This window comes from Stegostoma tigrinum, chromosome 1 (genome assembly GCF_030684315.1).
Source record: "Stegostoma tigrinum isolate sSteTig4 chromosome 1, sSteTig4.hap1, whole genome shotgun sequence".
NCBI classification, from domain to species: domain Eukaryota; kingdom Metazoa; phylum Chordata; class Chondrichthyes; order Orectolobiformes; family Stegostomatidae; genus Stegostoma; species Stegostoma tigrinum.
Window position 1 is genome coordinate 46,155,787 of NC_081354.1, and position 22,099 is coordinate 46,177,885.

The window sequence follows — 22,099 nt, forward strand, 5'->3', positions numbered from 1 at the left end:
ATTACCATGCTCATTCTTGAATAATTCAATTGGTTACTTGGACTAACGTAGCTGTGCTTGGTGAATGGATTGCATATGAACACAGTGGTTAACACTGCCTGACAGCACCAGGGGCCTGGGTTAGATCCCACCCTCTGGTGACTGTGGAGTTTGCACATTCTCCCTGTGTCTACATGGATTTCCTCCCATGGTCCAAAGATGTGTAGGCCAGTAGGATTGGCCATGCTAAATTGCGTGTACTGTTCAGGGTTGTATAGATTAAGTGGGTTATAGGGAGATAGGTCTGGGTGGGAATGCTCAGAGCGTCACTGTGGACTTGTTGGGCCGAATGGCCTATTTCCACACTGCAGGGATTCTATGAAGAAAAAATTTCTACAAGAATGTGTCTGAGTAAAATGTGGTAGTTCTTTGATATTTGAGTCTCTCTGAAAATCCTCTTTATTGAATACTAGATTGGCCTAAACAGTAAATTTTGTCTCTGGATAAAGTTGGCACTCATAACATTTGACTATCTGAATTCTACATGGTCTTAAATGACCTTTCCTTGTCCCTACTTTGTGCTCTTTTATAAGATTAATTTTATAGACTGACTGTTATGAATTGCCACTAGCTGTAGTTGTTGTTCTCCTTTGGTTTGTACAGATTAAGCATGCACTGAGAGATGGGAAAGTGCAACTGAGTGAAAGTAAGCTTTCAGAACGGTTGTGGACATTACAAAGATGTAATATAAAAGGGGTGACATGATATATGCAAGTGGTTGAGGCAGAACCATGGATTGTATATTTCCATCAGTATCTTGATTCATTAAGAAACTTGCTCTCGTTCTTGCTCTCTAATTCACCTTAATGAAAAGAATTATTCATTTGTCAAGCAATGCAGAGAGTTTCTTATAGAATACACTTGTAATTTATTGCACTCTTTAAACAATTCAAGTCCACAGACACTGCTTGCTGGAATGAACAAATTCTTATCTCAGCTGGAAATCACCTTCCGAAGAGATCCAAACAACTATAGACCAAGGATTAATAAAATGAACTCTATTAAGGTGAGCAAAGGTTTCTGTATATATTCATGATGAATAAAACCAGCATGCACTAATGGAAAATACAAAAACATCATGACAATATTGATAAATATAATTCACATTTATTCAAGCTCCCTTGTACCACAAAGTAAGTCTTAAATACCAATTGACTTTAAAGCTTCCAGGTACATACATGAGTTTAAAATTTGCAGAAAATACCTGAAGTGAAAAAGTTAATAATTACAAATAAAAAACATTGAGAAAATTGAAGAGTAAAAGGAGGTTTACCTTGCCGTGCTGTATGAAAACATATTTGGAGTTTAATTCAGCACTTGTATTATAGCATTAAACACAGTATATTTATAACTTGTTTAGGATAATGTGCAGGCACTAAGCTCTTCCTTTAAAGCAGGCAAGCAGAGCAGGAGGAGATGATTTAACTAATGGCTACTCTCAAAAAAAAACTTCAGCATCGTTTAATTCTCCTTTTTGATTTTTTTTTAGTAGTTTGAGAAAGCAAACATTAAAGCTTTTTCCAGGATTTTACTTATGACTTATCCCCTTGCCTTTAACAGGATGTGGAGCAGAAGAAGAGTGGAAACTACTTTTTCTTGGATGATTAAACTTTCAATTTTTCAGAGCCAAACTTGTGAATCCTCATTACCATATTCATTCAGAATGAAAACTGACAGACTGTCTTTTACAGGGCAATCAACAACTACACAGCAGTTCGGAACTTGAAAATGTTCATTTTCCCCTTAATATTTCTAAGTAATTGGTGTATGATGCTGAAAACTGTGGTTTTATCACATGTACATTTATTTATTTGTGGCTGTGATGTAAAATTGCCAGTTTGAGGCTGACAAGGTAGAAATTCATTGAATTGGTCAAAACAACCATGTTCCTTTAAAAGGGTGACCAGAGGTGTTTTGGTTTATTAATTATACCACAAGTGGAAACAGCAATTGTGCTTTATTTTTACAGCTGTTTTTGACAATAACGGTGTCCTATTAACAATATTAAATCATATCAAATCAAGGATGGTATACTTTGTTTCTTTTTTTGGCTATAATGTGCAAAAAGATGGAATAATACTAATTACACAATGGAAAATCTATATTTGGAGTACAATTAAAGGTAAAGGTTAAGGTTTTGTTTTTTTTTTATTTGAATTCATAAAGGAAACCTATCCAAAAGAAGGGATTCAGTAATTTTAGGACATCTCTTGTACATGGTATAAAGTGTGTTGCCTCTGTCCTTCAAGGACATTGTGACTTGCTGGAAGTCAGTTGTCAATAGGAAACTGATGTGAGTAGTATGTAATAAAGTACAGACAACTTTGCACCGCAACTGGTAGAAACCCAAATTACAAGTAGGACGGAGGGAGGGGGAAAGGAAGTTCTTTTCCCAACCCAGATTTTTAAGGAATGCAGCTATGCCAATACAAAATGTATTTCACACCTTGGTCACTAAACTGTGCCACCTCCCACCTATTTGTGGGTCAGAGACAAAGCTGCAAGCAACCATGGTCACTGCTTAATCAATTTCTATTTGTTTAATTTCCTTTGCTTATCTCCAGTGGGATTTTGTCTTATGCAGTGAGTCACTTTCTACACCCTGAAATAAGTATGACATTGAGGCCCAACATGTAGATAGGGAGCAGTAGAGCAGTTAAAGAACTACACACTGGAAAAAAAAAACAAAAGTTAAACTTTACAACAAAATAAACAGTCCAGTCTAGTTCATATTAATTGCATCCCATTACACAGTAAAACATTCTCAAGTATGAGAAATGATTTAACACATCTAATTTGGACACTCATGTTCCAATAATAGTCTTATTGCATAATCATAATTAGAACACCTCACTGTCTCATGACTGTTGTGAATGTTTCCCTGATTATTTTTAACAAGTGCCACTGCAGTATATAATCCCTGTAAAGATATGTAACAAAATTAGCAAGTTAACTTCAAATCACTTTTCAGTAAAGAGGCTACAACATTTATTGTAAACTAGTTACATTGACATCTAGTTAAGCAACACCTTTTGTTTTGAAATTCTCATCTTAATTTTCAGATCTCTTCATGGCATTGCCCCATCTCTAATTGCCAGTCCAACAACCTTAAAAAATGTGTACCTGAAAGTATCCCTTCAAGTGCAATGCCTCAAGTTCTGGAAATCCATCCCTAAAGTCTCCATCTCTTCTTCCTTGATGATCTGCAAAACTGATCACTGATCAAATTACCTAGTTCTCTGCTCTGACAGTCCAGCATTTTTCTACTATTAACAACTTGTAATTAAGAAAAGGATTTTTTTTTATTTTCAATACGTCACAATGTAAAGTCAATATTTAGAATGGGTTCAATTGAAACTATTACTTGGGAACATAACAGCTTTAAATTTAAAGCTATTGCAGTCTCTACCAGATGATTCATGGCTACGAGAGAGCATAGTGTAGTTGAACACTTACAGGTTGTTGTAGAAATGGTATAGATACAGTTATTCCAAAGGGCTGTTTGTGCCATAAACGTCTTCAGTTACATTGTACAGTATCCCATAAGAGTATACAAATTACACAGCATAGTGAAAAGCTGCAGTCAAACCTGTTTATGAATATTTGTCAAAAGAAATAGAATAAAGGCCCATCTCTAAGCAAAAAAAAAAGTTGATTGATTGCTTTACATAGAATTTTCAATTTTAAAATGTTCATTATGATTAGCCAAATATATACTTCCAAATTAAGGTTGTTTTTGCTGATTAAGTACAACAATCTTGCCCAGTGGCTGCACTGAAAAATCAGTGATAAATCACTTAACTCTTTAAAACTCAAACTTTTCCCATCATCAACTACATCATTCAAGTCAATGGAAGTCACAGCACTGTCTACATATAATGCGGTATTATATCTGTTGCAGTTTCTCAAAAGCTTGAAGACCAACAAGTGTGTTTTACAGGAAATATGGGTGTTCCATATGCTGTACACAAAATGATCACGTCTTTAAGTCTACCATTAAATGACAAATGTTGTCTTCCAAGATCAATGTTGGACCTACCCTTTTGAATCATTGTCCTGCTGCTTTGACCTGTTGGGTTTTTTCCCCATTTCACTGTACACAATCTGTTCCTAATAAGTTTAGATCTGAGCAGAGATCAAAACCATTTATAAAACAAAGTCAAACAAAAAAAACCTAGTGACAATGTATCATAAAGATAAGCTGAGTTTTATACACGAGACTGAACGTCATCCAAATGATTAGACTATGTTTTTAACAAACCAAACCAAAACCAAAGTCATTCTTTCCTCATTAGTTTAAGCTTTATATATGGAAGAATATAACCAAAGTACTGCAGTAACTGCTACTAAAACTCAATGGCATATATGTTCAAATATGATTGAAATACAGAAGCACTCCTCATAGGATGTCAGATCAAGACAGATTAAAAATATGAACTGCTTACATATCAACAAATCTTGTGGGCATTGATCAGAGAAATATAAAACATTCAACGTAAATATTAGAGAGAAAGCAAAACTAAACAGTACTAAGTTATCTGAGGTAGTTGTCGGCAGGCCAATGCAAAGGCAGAAAGTAGTACTTGAGAAGAATGGTGGTCACCCAAGCAAAACCATTTGAGAAATTGTACAATTGTTACCACAAATCTCCACTTGTTGCAAAAAAAACAACACATTTGAATGTTGTTTAAAGTGATAAATTAAAACAGTTGCAATAGGAGGGAACAGGATTCAAAAGTATGAGCAATAAAAAGTTTACTTGAACCACAAGCAATATATTGTACAAATCTTGTTTAAAGGGACACTGTCTATGATTTCTCTCTATCGGATGTTAGGTATTCTGTATTCGTGTAAAAGGAGAATTTTGTTGTGCTAAAAGCTTTTACCAATAATAAATTTGGGTCCAGATTTTACCTGGTCAGTGGTCACAGGATTAAATCCTAAAGCTCTCAAACTATTCTCTTTCTCACAGTTTATATTGACAGTTTAATGGAAGTCAACTGTATAAAACAGGCTCTTCCATTTCTGCCTATTCCGGATATGTACACCAATTGTGAAAATTAGCAATACAGACCAGAATTAATTTTGAAACTAGAACTATAATTGACTCCAGAATTGATTATAACAGAGTAACATGCAAAGTACAGTAACTGTAACAAGCCAAACAATGTGAATAAAAGCAAGATGCTGGGAATCTTAAACAATGCTGGAGAAACAAGCAAGTCTGGCAGCATCTGTGGAGAGAGAAACTCTCTTTGAATCCAATAGGACTTCTTTGGACTTGAAATGGTAATTCAGCTTCTCTTTCTGCAGGTGCTCCCGGACCTGCTGAGTTTCTGCAGCATTGTTTGTGTCAAACAAAGTGAAAGTAAGTTAATCTATTCAGTATACAGGTTGTAAACAATATATCACGTTATTAAATTGTCCTTCAAGTGTCTGATGTTGAAAAATAAACTTAAGGATTCCTGTTATGGCAAAAACTATTCCTGGCCATAGTTCTGTGTTGCTGTGAAGTTTTTTAAAAAATGATGTTGCTCTTCAATATTTAAGAAAACCATCTATACAAATAAGCAAAAAAAGACTTAAGCTCTCAGTTTAACTTTTTCTTTCCTCACAATAGAATGTTGGAGTCATTACTGGGAGAAGAAAGAGGTCTATCATTACGGCAGCAACAGATTTCACTATAACCTTTGACTACCATGTCTTTTGATCTAAAGATAAAAATGCAATGCATCTATACTCCAAATCCAAAGGGTTGAGTTATGTGTCTCATCTGTATATCCTTCCCGCTAACACACTGACAAGCCCTTTTTCCTGTTGTCAATATTATCTTAAATTCTTTTAACAATATCATTATTACCAAAAGCTAGAAAAACTGTACAAGAATAGATCAGTAAACCAGTAAGGGGGAAAACATGGGGCATTTAGATGACAGAAGTAAGACAGACCAAAATAAAACTGATGAGAGGTTTAGGACAATATCTGATATAAATGCAGTCAAAAACTGGGCAACGTACAGACTGCACAGAGGGAAATAGAAAAATCATACCAAGACGGACAAAATACAAGAGAAGGGGGTACATGGCGAAAAATCAGTGGTCTGTTCAAATATAAATAAATATGTACAATCTGATAGCCTTGACAGAGAAATGACTGCAATATGAAGAAGCCCAGGATCTGAAAATTCAAGGTTCTATGACATTTCAGAAGACATGAAACTCAAAAGATGTAATAGTGTAGTTCTGATAATTAAAGGTGACATCAGTATATTGCTGAAAGATGACCTCAGTTTAGATGGGGATATAAAATAGCAATACTAAGTCATTGAGATGGAGTGAATAGGAAATGTTAATGAGGTTTGAGAGCTACAACTGTTAATTTTTTTTTCTGCACGGACCTGTGTTATGCATTAACAACTCCGAAATCCAGAAGTGACAGTTTGGAATTGTGCTGGTACATCAATCGACAAATGGATGGCTGGAACAACTGCACAGCAATGCAGCTTATAGGGAATGTTGTTTGCGAGAAATGACAGTAATAATCACGGGCAATTTTAATCTGGAAGTAGATTAAATGAATACTGTTGACAAAGATAGCCTGTAAGATGAACCTCTTAGAGCAGCACTTTCACAGCCAGACTGCAGCCTTTTCGAGGCAAGGTATAGTGCAATGAGACATGATTACTTAATGATCTCATAATAAAAGGGGGTCCACAAGTAGCAGTGATCATAGCATTATTGAATTTGCAGGTGAGAAGATTGGGACTAATCTTAGTGTTTTAATATTAAAGAGAGATAATTGTAAAGGTACGAGGACAGAGCTGGTTAAAGTGAATTAGGTAGTAGGTTAAATGGAAGATAAGGAGATACTTCACAGCACTGAGCAAAGAGACTTGAGAAAGCAACAAAAAGATAGTCACCATTTGTGACTAAAGAAGTTAAAAATAGGACTGCACTGAAATGAAGTGTAAATTTCACGAAGTTTACTGACAGGTCACAAGATTATATGAATAAAAAGCAGCAAACTGAAGACAAAGAGATACTGTGAGTTGCTACAGGGATTGTTTAAGAAATGAAAAAGTGAATGAGTGTTGGTTGTCAAAAGTGTAAGTCAGGAAATAATCATGGGAAATAAGGAAACAGCAATTATTTGAGGGTCTTCAGTTAAAAGGCAAAATAACATGCCAGAAAAAAAGCATAAATCATGTGGAAGACAGGGAGAAACTTAAAACAATTATAATTCAACAGGGAAAGGAGTACATACATGGTTTTGGTATACCATATTACCTTGGTTCTGGAAAGGTTCCATCAGCTAAGGGAAAAAAAGCGAATGGAACTCTATTCAAGAAAGGAGCGAAACAGTAGCAGGATCTATGGGTCAGTTAGCTTAATATCTATCATGGAGAAAATACTGGAATCTATTAAGGACGTTCTGATAAACCACTTAGAAAATTTTAATGCAATCAGGCAGAGTTAGTGTTGTTTTGCAAGGGAAGTGGTGTTTGACTCATTTGTTATAGTCTTTAAGGATGTAATAGTATGTGCATAAAAGGGGAACCAGTAGATACTTTGTACTTGACTTTCCACAACATACTTGACAAAATTCCACATCAAAGGCTACTACAAAAATGAGCTAATAAAATGTGAGGCTGGATGAACACAGTAGGCCCAGCAGCATCTCAGGAGCACAAAAGCTGACGTTTCAGGCCTAGACCCTTCAAATGAGCTCATAGCTTATTAAGACACAGAAAGGGCTGATTAGCAAACAGGAAAAAGAAAGCAGGAATAAATGGGTCATTTTAAGATTAGCTAAATGTAATCAGTGGAGCGCCGCAGGGATGAGTTTTGGTAATTACTGCAACTACTTACAATCTATATCATTGACTTGGATGAAGCAATCCAATGTATAGTTGCTCAGTTTGCTGATGACACAAACAAGGAGGAAGACGCAAGGACTCCGTAAATGGATATAGAAAGGATAAATGAGTGTGCAGAAATTTTGGCAGTTAGAGTGTAATGGGGGAAAATGTAAACTTGTCCACTTTGGCTGGAAGGAAAATAGTAGGTTGTTTAAATGGAGAGACGGCAACATTACAGTATTGAGGAATTTGAGTGCCCTGGTACATGACTTACAAAATTAGTAAGGAGGTACATCAAGTGACTAGGAAAGCAAATGAAATTTTGTAGCTTATTGCAAGTGGAAAGGAATATTTAAGTGGGGAAGTTTGCCAGCATTGTATTGGGCAATAGTAAGACCACATCTGGAGCTTGGTTTTGCTCTCCCTATTTAAGAAATCACTACAATATAAGAAATGCAGGGAAAGTTCACTTACCTGATTTCCAGTAATGCAAAGATTGTCAAGTTATGTTCGGCCTCAAAAGAAATTGGAGTTCTAAGAATAGGAGTGATCTTATTGAAGCAAGTTCCCGAGGGGATTTGACAAGGTGGATGCTGCAAAGATGTTACTCCAGATGGAAGAAACTAACATTAGGGAGCACAGTTCAAAAATAAGACTTCTTCCATATAAGGTGAAGATCAAAAGAATTTTTTTTTGTTTCTCAGAAGGCAGATAGATTGTGTGGAATTCTCTTCCTGAGAGAGGCATGGCATTGAATATATTTAAGGCTCAGCTAGATAAATTATTGACTGTTAAAGGGATCAAAGGGCTTGGATTGGAAAGTAGAGTTGAGGCCATATTCTGATTAGTTAAGGCCTTGTAGATCAAATTGTAAAACAGACTTGGGGGCCATACTGCCTACCACTGCTCCAGACTCCTATCCACATTCTCTAAATGTAGTTTAGCTAGGTTTTTGTGCAGCTGTAGTGCAGTAAAACATTGTTCCTTTCACATTCTAGTACTGTAACGTTTCATTAGTCACCAATTTATTTTATCCTTTACATAGTGATCCATAGAAGCCTAAATCACTTTGGACCTCACTTTATACTCTGTAAATATTATTTAGATCTATCCGTTATGAACCACAATAGATGATCCTACACTGAATTGAAATGTAATCCACTGACCACATCTCATTCGCTTACAGAATCCATCAATGTGTCTTTGTTATTTTACGTTTTTATCATTGGCTACTCTCATTGGTAAATCTGTGTCTTTGGCCCTCTCAAGCAATCTAAGTAATTAATAAATATGGAGAAGCTGAAGCATCAACAATCAATTCTTGACGGATCCCATGAATAATGTGCTTCCAATATGGGGAGACCTAACACAGAATTCCAAAATTATGAGGTGGTGTTTGATAGAGGAAAAAGTGTCAAACTGGTTAGTCTAGAGAGTAGCTCAGTACCCAGAGGTAAAATTTAAATTAACTGACGAAGAACTGGGAAGTTTTCTTTTCATGTAAATTATGAACTAGAACCACAACATCTGACGATGCTAGAATTATTCCACGGGAGTTTTCAAAATGCGTTTGGGCATATACATGATGAGGGCTTATTTTCAAGGTTACAACAAAAAGCCTTGGGTATGGGAATAAACTGGACAACTATCAAACAGAAGAGGCACAACGGGCCAAATGGCCTCCCTACTTGCTTTAATATTCTATCAATTCTGCAACTGCTGTAAAACAAGTGTTTAAATTCTTGCAAAAACAGTTGTAAGATCAATTTAAGTGTAATGGTTCTCTTTCTGTCAGTCACTGCTTTCCAAAATTTACGCAGTTAGCATTTTCGTACAGCAGGACAGGGTTTCCCACCCTCTCTATGTCTCTGCTTTTTAAAACCATTGCGTTTTCCTTCAAATGACAATCCACTGGCATTTTCAACAACCATCCAATTCTGAAATTCCTTTACATCATGTTTTCTCCTGTTTCCAAGACCAGTTTCTTCATCCAGTCTATTTTGACGCATAGAAAACTTTTGGTTTTTCACTTTTTCTTGTTTTTTTTCATTTTTGCTTTCATGCCTGTCAGTACCAAGATCTACAGGTATTTCAGAATTCTGTGCAACATTGTTTACACTCTGAACACTGCCATCTTTAATTGGTGACTTGGTCTCACTTTTAATGCTATCTGCTGCATCCCTACTGCTAACATGGCTATCAGGTAGGCAACATGTAGTTTTTGATACCCAAGATTTTCCTTGGCATTTTTTCCTGCTCATTTCTTTTTCTCCTTTCTTGCGCACATAAGGAGAACATTGATACACGGTCCTTTCTGAAGAACTATCTTCTTTTATACAGTGTCTTCCCTTTCCCAAAGTCTGACTATTAAAATGCACAGGTTTGTTATTATTTATTACGACAGGCATTTTGTAATTATTCTCAGAGGTATGATCCAAAAGGATGACTTCTACACCACGTGCCACAGTATCAACATTCGATTCACTAATGCACTGAAAAGTTAAGTCTTTTCTGGATCTTGCCTCAAAACATTGACTAGCAAATTTGAATTCATTTGCATCAGCTCCAGCAACTTTGAGCGCCTCAATATACTGTGTATCCACACAAGAAAGCCCACTATCAGGTGCTGGATTTAGCTTTTCTATCAATATGGATTCTTTATCCCTTCTGAGGGCTGAATGTTGCTTTGCAGATCCTTCACCAGGGCTGGAGATTGATTGTTCCTCAACCAAGGGGCATGTATCACCAATCCCACCACCAGATTTTACCAATAATTCAGAATCTTCAAAAATGACAGGCTGAGTCTTAGTCAGCTTGCCCTCTTCAGCACTGGTCAATAGTTTTGGCTGTCTCCCCACCTCTTCTATTTCATAACTTTGTGTGTTGCCTGACATCGGTTCAACTAGATCTGATGCACCGACCTTCTGATCATTTTGACAAGCAGAGCTCCCACTATTTATCTGCAATGGAAATACATGACTCGGCAGAGCCATGTACATTGGATGAAAACTGAAAGAATGCATTTGTGCATGCTGGTTAAATAATGCCTGTGATGCGGGTGTTCTCCAGCCAGAATGTTGGGTTCCATCCGATATCAAATTGTGAAAATACCTTGGAAAAAAGGGATTAAAGTTTTGAGGTGACTGTTCATGGATCGGTGTGTCTAGCACAGGTTTGCTTTTGTGAGGTAGAAGTGGTGCAGCAGTTTGTGACAATGGTGAATGGCTACCAATATCACTGGCATCTCTTTGTACTGAATGATCAGGAGCATTGGTCTCTGCAGAACTGGATAAGTGGGGTGGACTCATAACATTCTCACTATGCATTAGCCCAGCAGTCGCATGGAACCAAGGATTTGGGTGAAATACTGCTGCAGGGCTCCTTGGATAGATTCCACAACTTTTCAAATAAGCTTGGTTCAGTGGATATAGATATGAATATGGTGCCCACAATGGTAAACTGTAAGCCTGAAAGGAAAAAGAAATTCAACTTGAGTCATAAGAAGGCACAAATCATTTATACACAATGCAATGAATCAGTGGCTATAAGTATAGCAATTCCCTGACTATAAACATGGAAATTCCATCGTGTCAGTCACTTTAGGCCTGTTCACATGACCCAGCTCCACCCCTTGCCTGATGCTACTGCTGTTTCACTCAAAGATTGCACACTATCTCCTGAGCACAAAATACATTTGCCAGGTGACAAATTCCTAACCACAATGGGAAATGTGCCAAATATTGAAGCATCATACAAAATAGGAACTGCACTAGACCATTCAGCCCTTCAGGTCTTGCCTGCCATTCAAATTAGATCATAGAGTCATATAGCATAGATAAGGTCCTTCAGCCCATTAACTATGCACCAACATTACCACCACTAAAAGCGCACTAATCCCATCTTCCTACTCTTGTCCCATATCCTTGAATATTATAATATCTGAAGTACTCAAATATTCTTTAAAGATTGTAAGGTTTCCAGCTTCCATTACCTTCCCAAGCAGTGGATTCCGGATTCCCACTATTCACTGAGTGAAAAAGATTTCTCCCAAATCCCCTCTGAATCTCCAGCGCCTTACATTAAAACTATGCCATCTCATGATTGGCCCTGTAACTAAGGGGAACAGCTGCTCTCTATTCACCTTGTGAATGAGACCATAACACCGTGTTCGTCCTCCCAGTTTACAAGCAGAAGCTGAAACAGGAGGATCCTTCACAGGAATTAGTACAACGCTGGTCTGCACTCTTGGAATCGGTGGACTGGACCATACTCAGCAGAAAACCCAGACGAGTAAGTCACCACCGTCAGAGACTTCATTGTCAAGTGCATAGAGGACCGCGTGCCAAAGAAGTCAATCAGTGTTTCAGAGATAGTAGGAACTGCAGATGCTGGAGAATCTGAGATAACTGGGAAATCCACTGCCTATTGAAGGTTTTATTTTATGGCTTCATTTTAATAAAATCTGCCTTGCCCCAGTCCAGGGTCGTCTTTTTCAAGCTATCTTTTTCTTTGTCCAGAACAACTTTGGGCCACACTGTGTTGTGGTCACTGTGGCCTAAATGCTTCCCAACAGCCACATTGAACATTTTTTGGCTTCTTTCCCCAGAAATGAATCCAGCACTGCCCTGTCCGTTGTTGGGCCTGCTACATATTGAGACAAAAAAAACCCATGGATACATTTAAGTCCGCCCCCTCTAAATCCTTAACACCATGACTATTCCGATTTATGTTGGGGAAGTTGAAATCCCCTTGTATAATTACCCAATTATTACACTTACACACCTGTGAACTGTCTATATATTTGCTCCTCTATTTCCGCTGACTCTATAATATATTCCCAGTGAAGTAGCTACCCCCTTAACCTTCCCAAGTTCGACCCACAAAGTCTCATTTGAGGACCCTTCCAAGACTGCAGCTCTCCTCAATTAATACTATTACACCACCACTCTTTTTATACCCTCCTCCGTCTTACCTGAAAATCCAAACTCTGGAGTACCGAGTTACCAGGCCAGCTCTTCCCTCACTCCATGATGGCAACAATATCATACGTCCACATGTCAAATCCACGCCATTAGCTCAGTCTGCCAGTTACATTCCCAGCATTAAAAAACCCTCCCCACAGCCTTGCCTAACTCTCTTGACACTCAACATAGCTGAACTCACTATGACTTGTTTCCTTTGCTGTAGCAAGTTGTATCTCTGTTTCATTGATATTCTGTGTCTCCTCCCCCTGCCGGACTAGTTTAAATTCCTCCCAACAGGACTAGCAAACCTACTTGCAAAGATGTTGGTCCCAATGTGGTTCAGGTGCAGACTATCCTGTTTGTCCAAGTCCCACCTTCCCCCAAAAAACGTCCCAGAGATCCAGGAATCTAAAACCCTCCCTCTTGCACCAACTCTTGAGCCATTCATTAATCTTCCTATTTCTAAACTCACTAACACAAGACACCTGGGATTACAACCATTGAGGTCCTGATTTTTAATCTACCGCCTATCTCCTTGAAGCTAAGCTAAGCTGATGTGAATCATGGCTGATCTGTTTATGTTTCAAATTCCACATTCCCAACTCTTACCCTTGAGCAACATAAACTGATTCTGTAACACATTAACTTATTTCTATGAACAGCATCCACTTTTTTTGGTGTTTTATCTGTTTATCTATTACAATGAGCAATCTCTCATCCCATTAAGTCAGCCTTATTTATAACAAGAATCAAGCAGGTGTTTCATGTTTCCCCTTTTCACAGACTACACTGAACATGAATCATGTCAAAGATTTTGTTCAAAAAAATTTGACTTTAGGCTGATAACTAAATCTGAATCATTAATTGTCACTGAATTGAAAATGAGTGTTTCCCTGTTAGTTCTAGGACATATTGTTGATGACCATACTAGACACAAGAAATTCCGATATACATTAGTATGCTTATTCAAATCTATATAGAAGTTAAAGTCGTATTTAAACCACTCTTCTTTGAACTTGTCTGATTTTAGCAGTCATTTGAGCTAGCCCATCAAGGCAACTACCAGGCTGGCTGATTACAACTTCTGCTAGTCTTAAATCATTATCTATTTCTTAATTCAATCCATTTTGTTTATACTGCCTGCTTACCTCTCCTTACACTCTTGAAAGTAATTCCATCGTTAGTCACGAAGGGTACTCTCCTCCCTTTAGCAGTTGCCTATTATTCCAGTCTGACAAGCTGCTTTATTTAATCCACAGCACCAAACAGTTTTCAGTCATGTCTGATGACAGCAACCATATCAGACCTTAGCGAGTTTTGAGAAGATTTGTAGCTCAGGTTGAGGTTCTGGATGTGAGTTTGCTCGCTGAGCTGAAAGGTTAGTTTTCAGACGTTTCGTCACCATTCTACATAACATCATCAGTAAGCCTCCGGTGAAACGCTGCTGTTATGCCCTGCTTTGTATTTATGTGTTTAGGTTTCCTTGGGTTGGTGATGTCATTTCCTGTTCTTTTTCTCAGGGGATGGTAGATTGATTTGGAGCCAATGTGTTTGTTGATGAAGTTCCGGTTGGAATGCCATGCTTCTAGGAATTCTCGTGCGTGTCTCTGTTTGGCTTGTCCTAGGATGGATGTGTTGTCCCAATCAAAGTGGTGTCTTTCCTCATCTGTATGTAAGGATACGAGTGATAGTGGGTCATGTTGTTTTGTGGCTAGTTGATGTTCATGTATCCTGGTGGCTAGCTTTCTGCCAGTTTGCCCAATGTAGTGTTTGTCACAGTTCTTGCAAGGTATTTTGTAGATGACGTTCGTTTTGTTTGTTGTCTGTATAGGGTCTTTTAAGTTCATTAGATGCTGTTTTAGCATGTTGGTGGGTTTGTGGGCTACCCTGATGCCAAGAGGTCCGAGTAGTCACATGACTGCCAGACTACTCTGACCTCTTGGCACTAGGGTAGCCCACAAACCCACCAACACGCTAAAACAGCAGCTTATGAACTTAAAAGACCCTATACAGACAACAAACAAAATGAATGTCATCTACAAAATACCTTGCAAGAACTGTGACAAACACTACATTGGACAAACTGGCAGAAAGCTAGCCACCAGGATACATGAACATCAACTAGCCACAAAATGACATGACCCACTATCACTTGTATCCTTGCATACAGATGAGGAAGGACAACACTTTGATTAGGACAACACATCCATCCTAGGACAGGCTAAACAGAGACACGCAAGAGAATTCCTAGAAGCAAGGCGTTCCAACCAGAACTCCATCAACAAACACATTGAGTTGGAGCCAATCTACCATCCCCTGAGAAAAAGAACAGGAAATGACATCACCAACCCAAGGAAACCTAACCAGATAAATAGGAAGCGGGACATAACACCAGTGCTTCGTCAGAGGCTCACTGATGATGTTACCTAGAATGGTGATGAAACGTCTGAAAACTAACCTTCCAGCTCAGAGAGCAAACTCACATCCAGAATATTAGACCTTGTAAGTTTAATTTGCATTCGCAATATATTCAGTCTGTCCTTATATTTGGTGCTATTGTGTTGGAACTTTTTCTTTGGAGCATAAACCCTACACTGTCCTCCAGCTCTAACAATTTACCATGTTTCCTGGTTTAATTACATTTTCTAGCTTTCACTTCAGTACCTTAAGTATTATTTCTGTTATTCATTCTTTTGTCTTTCACTTTTCAAATTATCTATATCACCTTTATCTGAGCAAGTCTTCCTTCCGATTAGTAGCTTAAACTCCTTGTGATCATCATAATTATCATTCCCACCACTGATCCAGCCAATTCACCACATTTTTAATATGTATCCCATGAAATAACACCTCTCTTGCTCATTCTTTCAGTCATGTGTTCATCTCCCTAATTTTCTTAGCCCTTAGAGACTGGAACCGAAGACACTGGTCTTGTCTTTAAGTTAATTCCTGGATCCTATCACTCTCCAAACAGGATCTCTTACTTGCTTCCTCACATTTCAAAACCCTTACACATTGGTCTACAACATTACTGGCACCAACTTATTATATTTTACCTCCTCTGGCACAGTCTTGTGCTCCTAGGTGCCAGGATCTGCACTTGGCTGTCCTTCCAGCAACCTTTGTTGATTAAATTACATTTTTAAAATTGTATAAGTTTACACTAAATTTTTGGTCCCTCGTAAGTTTTTCTTTCTATATACTTTACTTGCTACTAATTTCTTACTACCTCACGTGTAATGAGAGGGGAAAAATTGTTGAATGTAAGTGGGAAACTGCTGTAGTTGGGGCATTACAATTATTCTGACCTTTTCTCTTAGTTCCTGAGGAGATACAGGCTTTGGATGCAGCTTAAAGGTAACTGCTACTGGAAAGTGCACTCATGTAGACATCAGGCAATTGGAAGTGAGGTTGGTGAGGGTGTGGTATAGAACAAACATAAAGAAGCATTCTCATATTTACAGGATTGAACTTAAAATGTTTTTCCAGAACAGTTATCAAGTCATACAGTATGGAAACAGACCACTCAATCCAACTTGTCCATGCCTACGCTTAACAAAAATAGCAACAGCAATAAACTTCATGTGAAGAGCATAGATGCCACAATGATCACCACAACAATCACCATGACATCTAATAGGAGAATGCAGTTTTAAGAAAATCAATTAATCAGGCATTAAGGTTCTCACTAAGGACTATGTGCAATGTAAATCAATGGAGCAGACAAGCTTCCTGTTATTAATAATCTTTTCATGCTCTGACATGAACAGCTATTCAAAGGAACAAAGATCACCTACCTTAACACCAAGATTGTAGAAAAAGCGTACAATGCTTTTATCTATTCGAAAAAAAGGCAAGAAAATAACGTAGAAATCATTATTATTCCTACAGTTGCCACAACTGCAATAATCCTGAATAATCTTCAAACTACATTTATCAATTTGTTTTGCCTAGTCTATATGAAGGTTGAAGGGCAAGTTCTCAAAATGCATTTAAGACAGTTTTCTGGACAACATTAAGGAAGCAAGCATGGAACAGGCTATTTTCAATCTAGTGTTGTGAATCAATTCGTAAGTGATCAGAAATTATGAATTTCAAATAAAATAAAACAGAAACTACAGAAGTACTCAACAGGCTAGATGGCATCTATGCAGAGAAAACCTACAAATAGACTATTCATTTCACAACTTGACTCCTACATGGAGGACAAAAGAATGATCCTCCTCTCCCCAGAATGTACATCTCTCAACCATGACAAATTCTTTAAACAAATTTTGGAAATCCTGTTTCAATAACAATTTAGCAAAACAAAATTATTTTAATTTGGCAGTTTTGCAACAGCAAAACTTGCTTGTGACAATCAGATGAAAATACAAAAGGGATTTTCACTTGTTAAGAGCAACATCTGATCCACATAATAACTCTTTGTAAATAAACAGCCAGTTTGAATTTATTTTTAAGTTCAATTTCTAGCTAGTTTTAGAAGTTTTGATATTTGCAGAACACAGTTTTCCTTAATACGTCTCCAACACAAATTTATTTCTACTATATTGAGATTTTATCAATTTTAAAAAAAAGGAAAAATTGACCTTCATGTTTAAAGCTCCAAAGGTCAAACTGTAAATCAACAGCAAATAGACCACCGAAGTTTTTACTTATTTATTCATTTTATGGGACGTGGACGTCACTCACTGGCCAGCATTTATTGCGCATCCCTAGTTGACATTGAGAAGGTGGTGGTGAGCTGCTTGCTTGAACCACTGCAGTCCACATTCTGTGGGTTAACCCACAATGCAATTAGGGAGGGAATTCAGGACTTTGACACAGTGACAGTAAAGGAATAGCGATATATTTCAAAGTCAGGATGGTGAATGGCTTGGAGGTAGTGGTGTTCCCATATATCTGCTGCCCTTGTCCTTCTGGATGGAAGTGGTCATGGGTTTGGAAGGTGCTGTCTGAGGACCTTTGGTGAATTTCTGCAGTGCATCTTGTAGATAGTACACACTGTTGGTAGTAAGCATCGGTGGTGGAGGGAGTGGATACTTGTGGATGCAGTGTCAATCAAGCAGGTTGCTTTGTCCTGGATGGTGTCAAGCTTCTGGACTGTCAATAGGACTGCACTAATTCAGCTAAGTGGGGAGTATTCCATCACATTCCTGACTTGTGCCTTGTGGACAGGCTTTGGGGCGTCAAGGGGGGAGTCACTCACTACAGCATTCCTAGCTTCTGACCTGCTCTCATGGCCACTGTGTTTATGTGGTCAGTCCAGTTGAGTTTCTGGTCAACAACTCCCAGGATGTTGATGGTGGGCAATTCAGTGATGGTAACGCCATTGAATGTCAAGGGGCGGTGATTAGATAGTCTCTTGTTGATGAGGGTCATAACCTGGCATTTGTTGGTGGGAGCATTACTTGCCACTTGTCAGCCCACGTCTGTATATTGTCCAGATCTTGCTGCGTTTGGACACGGACTGCTTTAGTGTCTGAGGAGTCGTGAATGGAGCTGAGCATTGTGCAATCGTTGGTGAACATCCCCACTTCTGACCTGAGGATGGCAGGAAGGTCATTGATGAAGCAGCTGAAGATGGTTGGGCCTAGGACACTGCCCTGAGGAACTCCTGCACCTGGACCTGAGGTGACTGACCTCCAACAAGCACCACCATCTTCCTATGTGTCAGGCATAGCTCTAACTACCAGAAAGCATTCCCTCAATACCCACTGATTCCAGTTTTGCTAGGGCTCCCTGATGCCACACTTGATTGAATTCAGCTTTGTTCCAAGGGCTGTAACTCTCACCTCACCTCACCTCCTGAATTCAGCTCTTTTGTCAATGTTTAAAACAAGGCCATAATGAGATCAGGAGGTAAATAGCCCTGGTGAAACTCAAACTAGGTATCACTGAGCAGGTGCTGCTTGATAATACTGTTGATGACACTTTTCACCACCTTACTGATGATCAAGAGTAGACTGAAGGGATGGTAATTGGTCAGGGTTGGATGCGTCCTGCTTTTTGAGTACGGGACATACTTGGATAATTTTCCACACTGTCGGGTAGATACCAGTGTTGTAACTCGGCTAGAACAGCAGCATATCCTGGAGCACCATTCTTCAGTACTATTGCTGGAATGTTGTCAGGGCCCACAGTCTTTGTAGTATCCAGTGTAGTATCATGTGGAGTGAATCAAATTGGCTGAAGGCTGGTATCTGTAACACTGGGGGTCACTACAGGAGGCCAAGATGGATCATCCACTCAGCACTTCAGCTGAAGATTGCTGCAAAAGTGTCAGCCTTATCTTTTGCTCTGATATGCTGGGCTGTTCCATCATTGAGAATGGGGATATTTATGAAGCCGGTGAGTTGTTTAATTTTCCACCACCATTCCCAACTGGATGTGGCAGGACTGCAAAGCTTAGATCTGATCCATTGGTTGTGGGATTGCGTAGGTCTATCATTTGTTGCTTATGTTGTTTGGCATGCAAGTAGTCCTGTTTGGTGGTTTCACCAGGTTGACACCTCCTGGCATGTCCTCCTGCACTTTCCATTGAACCAACGCTGATCACATGGCTTGATGGTAATGGCTGAGTGGGGGATATGCCAGACTATTTACAGGACAATTGATTCAGAAAACAAACTTCAGCACTCTGTGGCTGTATAAATCGTTGGTCAGGCCATAGTACAGGGTTTAGTCTTGTTCTCACCCATAATGGGTGACATTGAAGTTTGCAAAGGATGCAGAGGAGGGCAGAGAGACTAATTAACAGCAAAATATACCTTAGTTATGAAGGTTCAAAGAGCTGAGGCTTTTCACCCTAAAGAACCAAAGGCTCCTGGAACAAATGAACTGAAGTGTATAAATTATGAAAGGAATAAATTATGTTCAAGTTGACAGCTTGTTCTAATTAAGTAGGTCAGAGAGGATAAATCATAGTTTTAAGGCAAAGTATGCTAGGTTTTGGTTAGTTGTCAGAGGTGATTCTATTCATAGTGAACTGTGGACCACTGGAACAGACTGCCATCATAGGCAATAGATTTTAGTTCACCGAGTTCCTCGAAATATTTGTTTTTGTTTGGAGAAGGCATATCTTATAGGCAGACAACAAGCAAAGCCAACGTCATTTACAAAATACCTTGCAAGAACTGCGACAAACATTACATTGGACAAACAGGAAGAAAGCTAGCCACCAGGATACATGAACATCAACTAGCCACAAAAAGACATGACCCACTATCACTAGTATCCTTTACATACAGATGAGGAAGGACACCACTTTGATTAGGACATCCATCCTAGGACAAGCCGAACAGAGACATGCACGAGAATTCCTAGAAGCATGGCATTCCAACTGGAACTCCATCAACAAGCATATTGATTTGGAGCCCATCTACCACCCTCTGAGAAAAAGAACAGGAAATGACATCACCAACCCAAGGAAACCTAAACACATAAATAGAAAGCAGGACATAACAGCAGCGCTTCACCGGAGGCTTACTGATAATGTTACCTAGAATGATGACGAAACGTCTGAAAACGAACCTTCCAGCTCAGCGAGCAAACTTACATCCAGAACCTCAACCTGAGCTACAAATCTTCTGAAAACTCGCTAGTCTATCTTTCTCTCAGACAATGAACGGCTTATATTTTTGCAGCATTTGTAACTTCTCTATTATTATTCCAGTGTTTGTAAATCATGTCCTGCAAGGCCATGGAATAATACAGGAAAACAGAAGAATTCCCAGCAGTTTTAAAAATTAAAATAAACCTGTCATAGTATTGAGAAAAGGGCATGCTATTTACCACTTGGAAGATCCGCTCCATTTTTGTTGTATGAAAACACAGGTGCACTGGTGAGGTACTCTCCCTTTTCATTCACAGCAAACCCGGGGTACAAGAGATCATCACAACAGCTTGTGATTTGAGATGCAGGCATTGGTGGGAGATTAGCCCCATGCATAGGTGGAGAAAGTGGGGTAATAAATGCTGCGGTCACTTGAGCCTGTGACATTGTCTGACTGGACATCACTGAAGATGAAGAAAATGTTGAAACGACTGTCTGTGTCAAACACTCTGTCAAACAATAGAAGACGCTATCTTCAATATTCTTCCTTAAAAATAAAATTGTAACTGAGTAATATTGTAATGAAGCTGTGAATCATATTCCTGAATTCGTAATCTTTGTTGTTTTTGAAGTTTTACTGTTAGGTAACTGTGCATTTGATTCCCAACTATGACATTATTAACATCACCAAAGTAACAAATGACTTTACAAACGTTCAAAGATATCATTCATTTTGTTACAAGAAATACTAGCATTTTTAGGAGTTGCATATAATTGTTGTTATTAATGTGCTCTAGATTCAAACATTAAATTTCTTAATACACAAAAAAATCAATTCTCTTGCACAATCACGCTATATTTTTCTAAGTGCTCAAACCTATAAAGCATACCTGAAATATTCCCAAAATTAACTCTGGAACATTTTCTGAACAAATAATTTGACATGAAATGTACAATACACGAGATAGGTTGAATTTTTAAGGATCGATAACTTTAAAAACTAAGTGAAATCATGGTTAAAGATATAATTTGAATTCATATTTCCAGTAGAACAAATATTACAGTCATACAGGCTCACAGCACAGAAAAAGGCCCATTCAGTCCACAGCATCTGTGCCAGTAAGAACAATCACCTAACTATTCCAATCCCATTTTCCAGCACTTGGCTCAAATCCTGTATACCTTGGAATCCACAACTCACCACACACCACAGTCTACAACCAGATTCACCAACTTAACTCCCGACATATCTAAATACTTCTTAATGTTGAAGGTTTTTGTCTCGACCACCTTTGGGGGAGAAAAAAGTTTCCTCACATCTCAAAATCTCCTGCACCTTCCATTAATTCTATGCCCCTGGTCATTGATCCTTCCACCAATGGTAAAAGTTCCCTGTTGTCCATATCTCTCATAATTTAAGAAATTTACAGAATACTGAATGGCCTGGACAGAGTGGACATTGGGAAGATGTTTCCATTGGTAGGAGAGACTAGGACGTAAGGGCACAGCCTTAGAGAAAAGGGAAGTCCTTTAAGAACAGAGATAAGGAGAAACTTCTTCAGCCAGAGGGTGGCGAATCTATGGAATTCACTGCCACAGAAGGCTGTGGAGGCCAGGTCATTGAGTACACTTAACACGGAGATAGATTGGTTCTTGATTGTCGAGGGGATCAAGGGTTACGGG

At 38.5% G+C, this 22,099-nt stretch overlaps 2 protein-coding genes across 2 annotated transcripts in view; one reads left to right on the top strand and one right to left on the bottom strand.

Moving 5' to 3' along the window:
- abce1 (ATP-binding cassette, sub-family E (OABP), member 1) overlaps window positions 1-2,062 on the top strand; it is a 53,725-nt gene extending 51,663 nt beyond the window's left edge. Inside the window, exons 17-18 of the mRNA XM_059645060.1 lie at window positions 934-1,045; window positions 1,600-2,062. Of these exons, the coding sequence (XP_059501043.1) occupies window positions 934-1,045; window positions 1,600-1,647 (160 nt within the window). The 3' untranslated portion in view covers window positions 1,648-2,062. The remainder of the gene's footprint in view (window positions 1-933; window positions 1,046-1,599) is intronic.
- Window positions 919-22,099, bottom strand: part of otud4 (OTU deubiquitinase 4) — a 129,634-nt gene continuing 108,453 nt past the window's right edge. The window contains exons 16-18 of the mRNA XM_048542260.2: window positions 20,656-20,925; window positions 16,659-16,699; window positions 919-11,364 (exon numbers count right to left, since the gene is read on the bottom strand). Coding sequence (XP_048398217.1) covers window positions 9,718-11,364; window positions 16,659-16,699; window positions 20,656-20,925 — 1,958 coding nt within the window. The 3' untranslated portion in view covers window positions 919-9,717. The remainder of the gene's footprint in view (window positions 11,365-16,658; window positions 16,700-20,655; window positions 20,926-22,099) is intronic.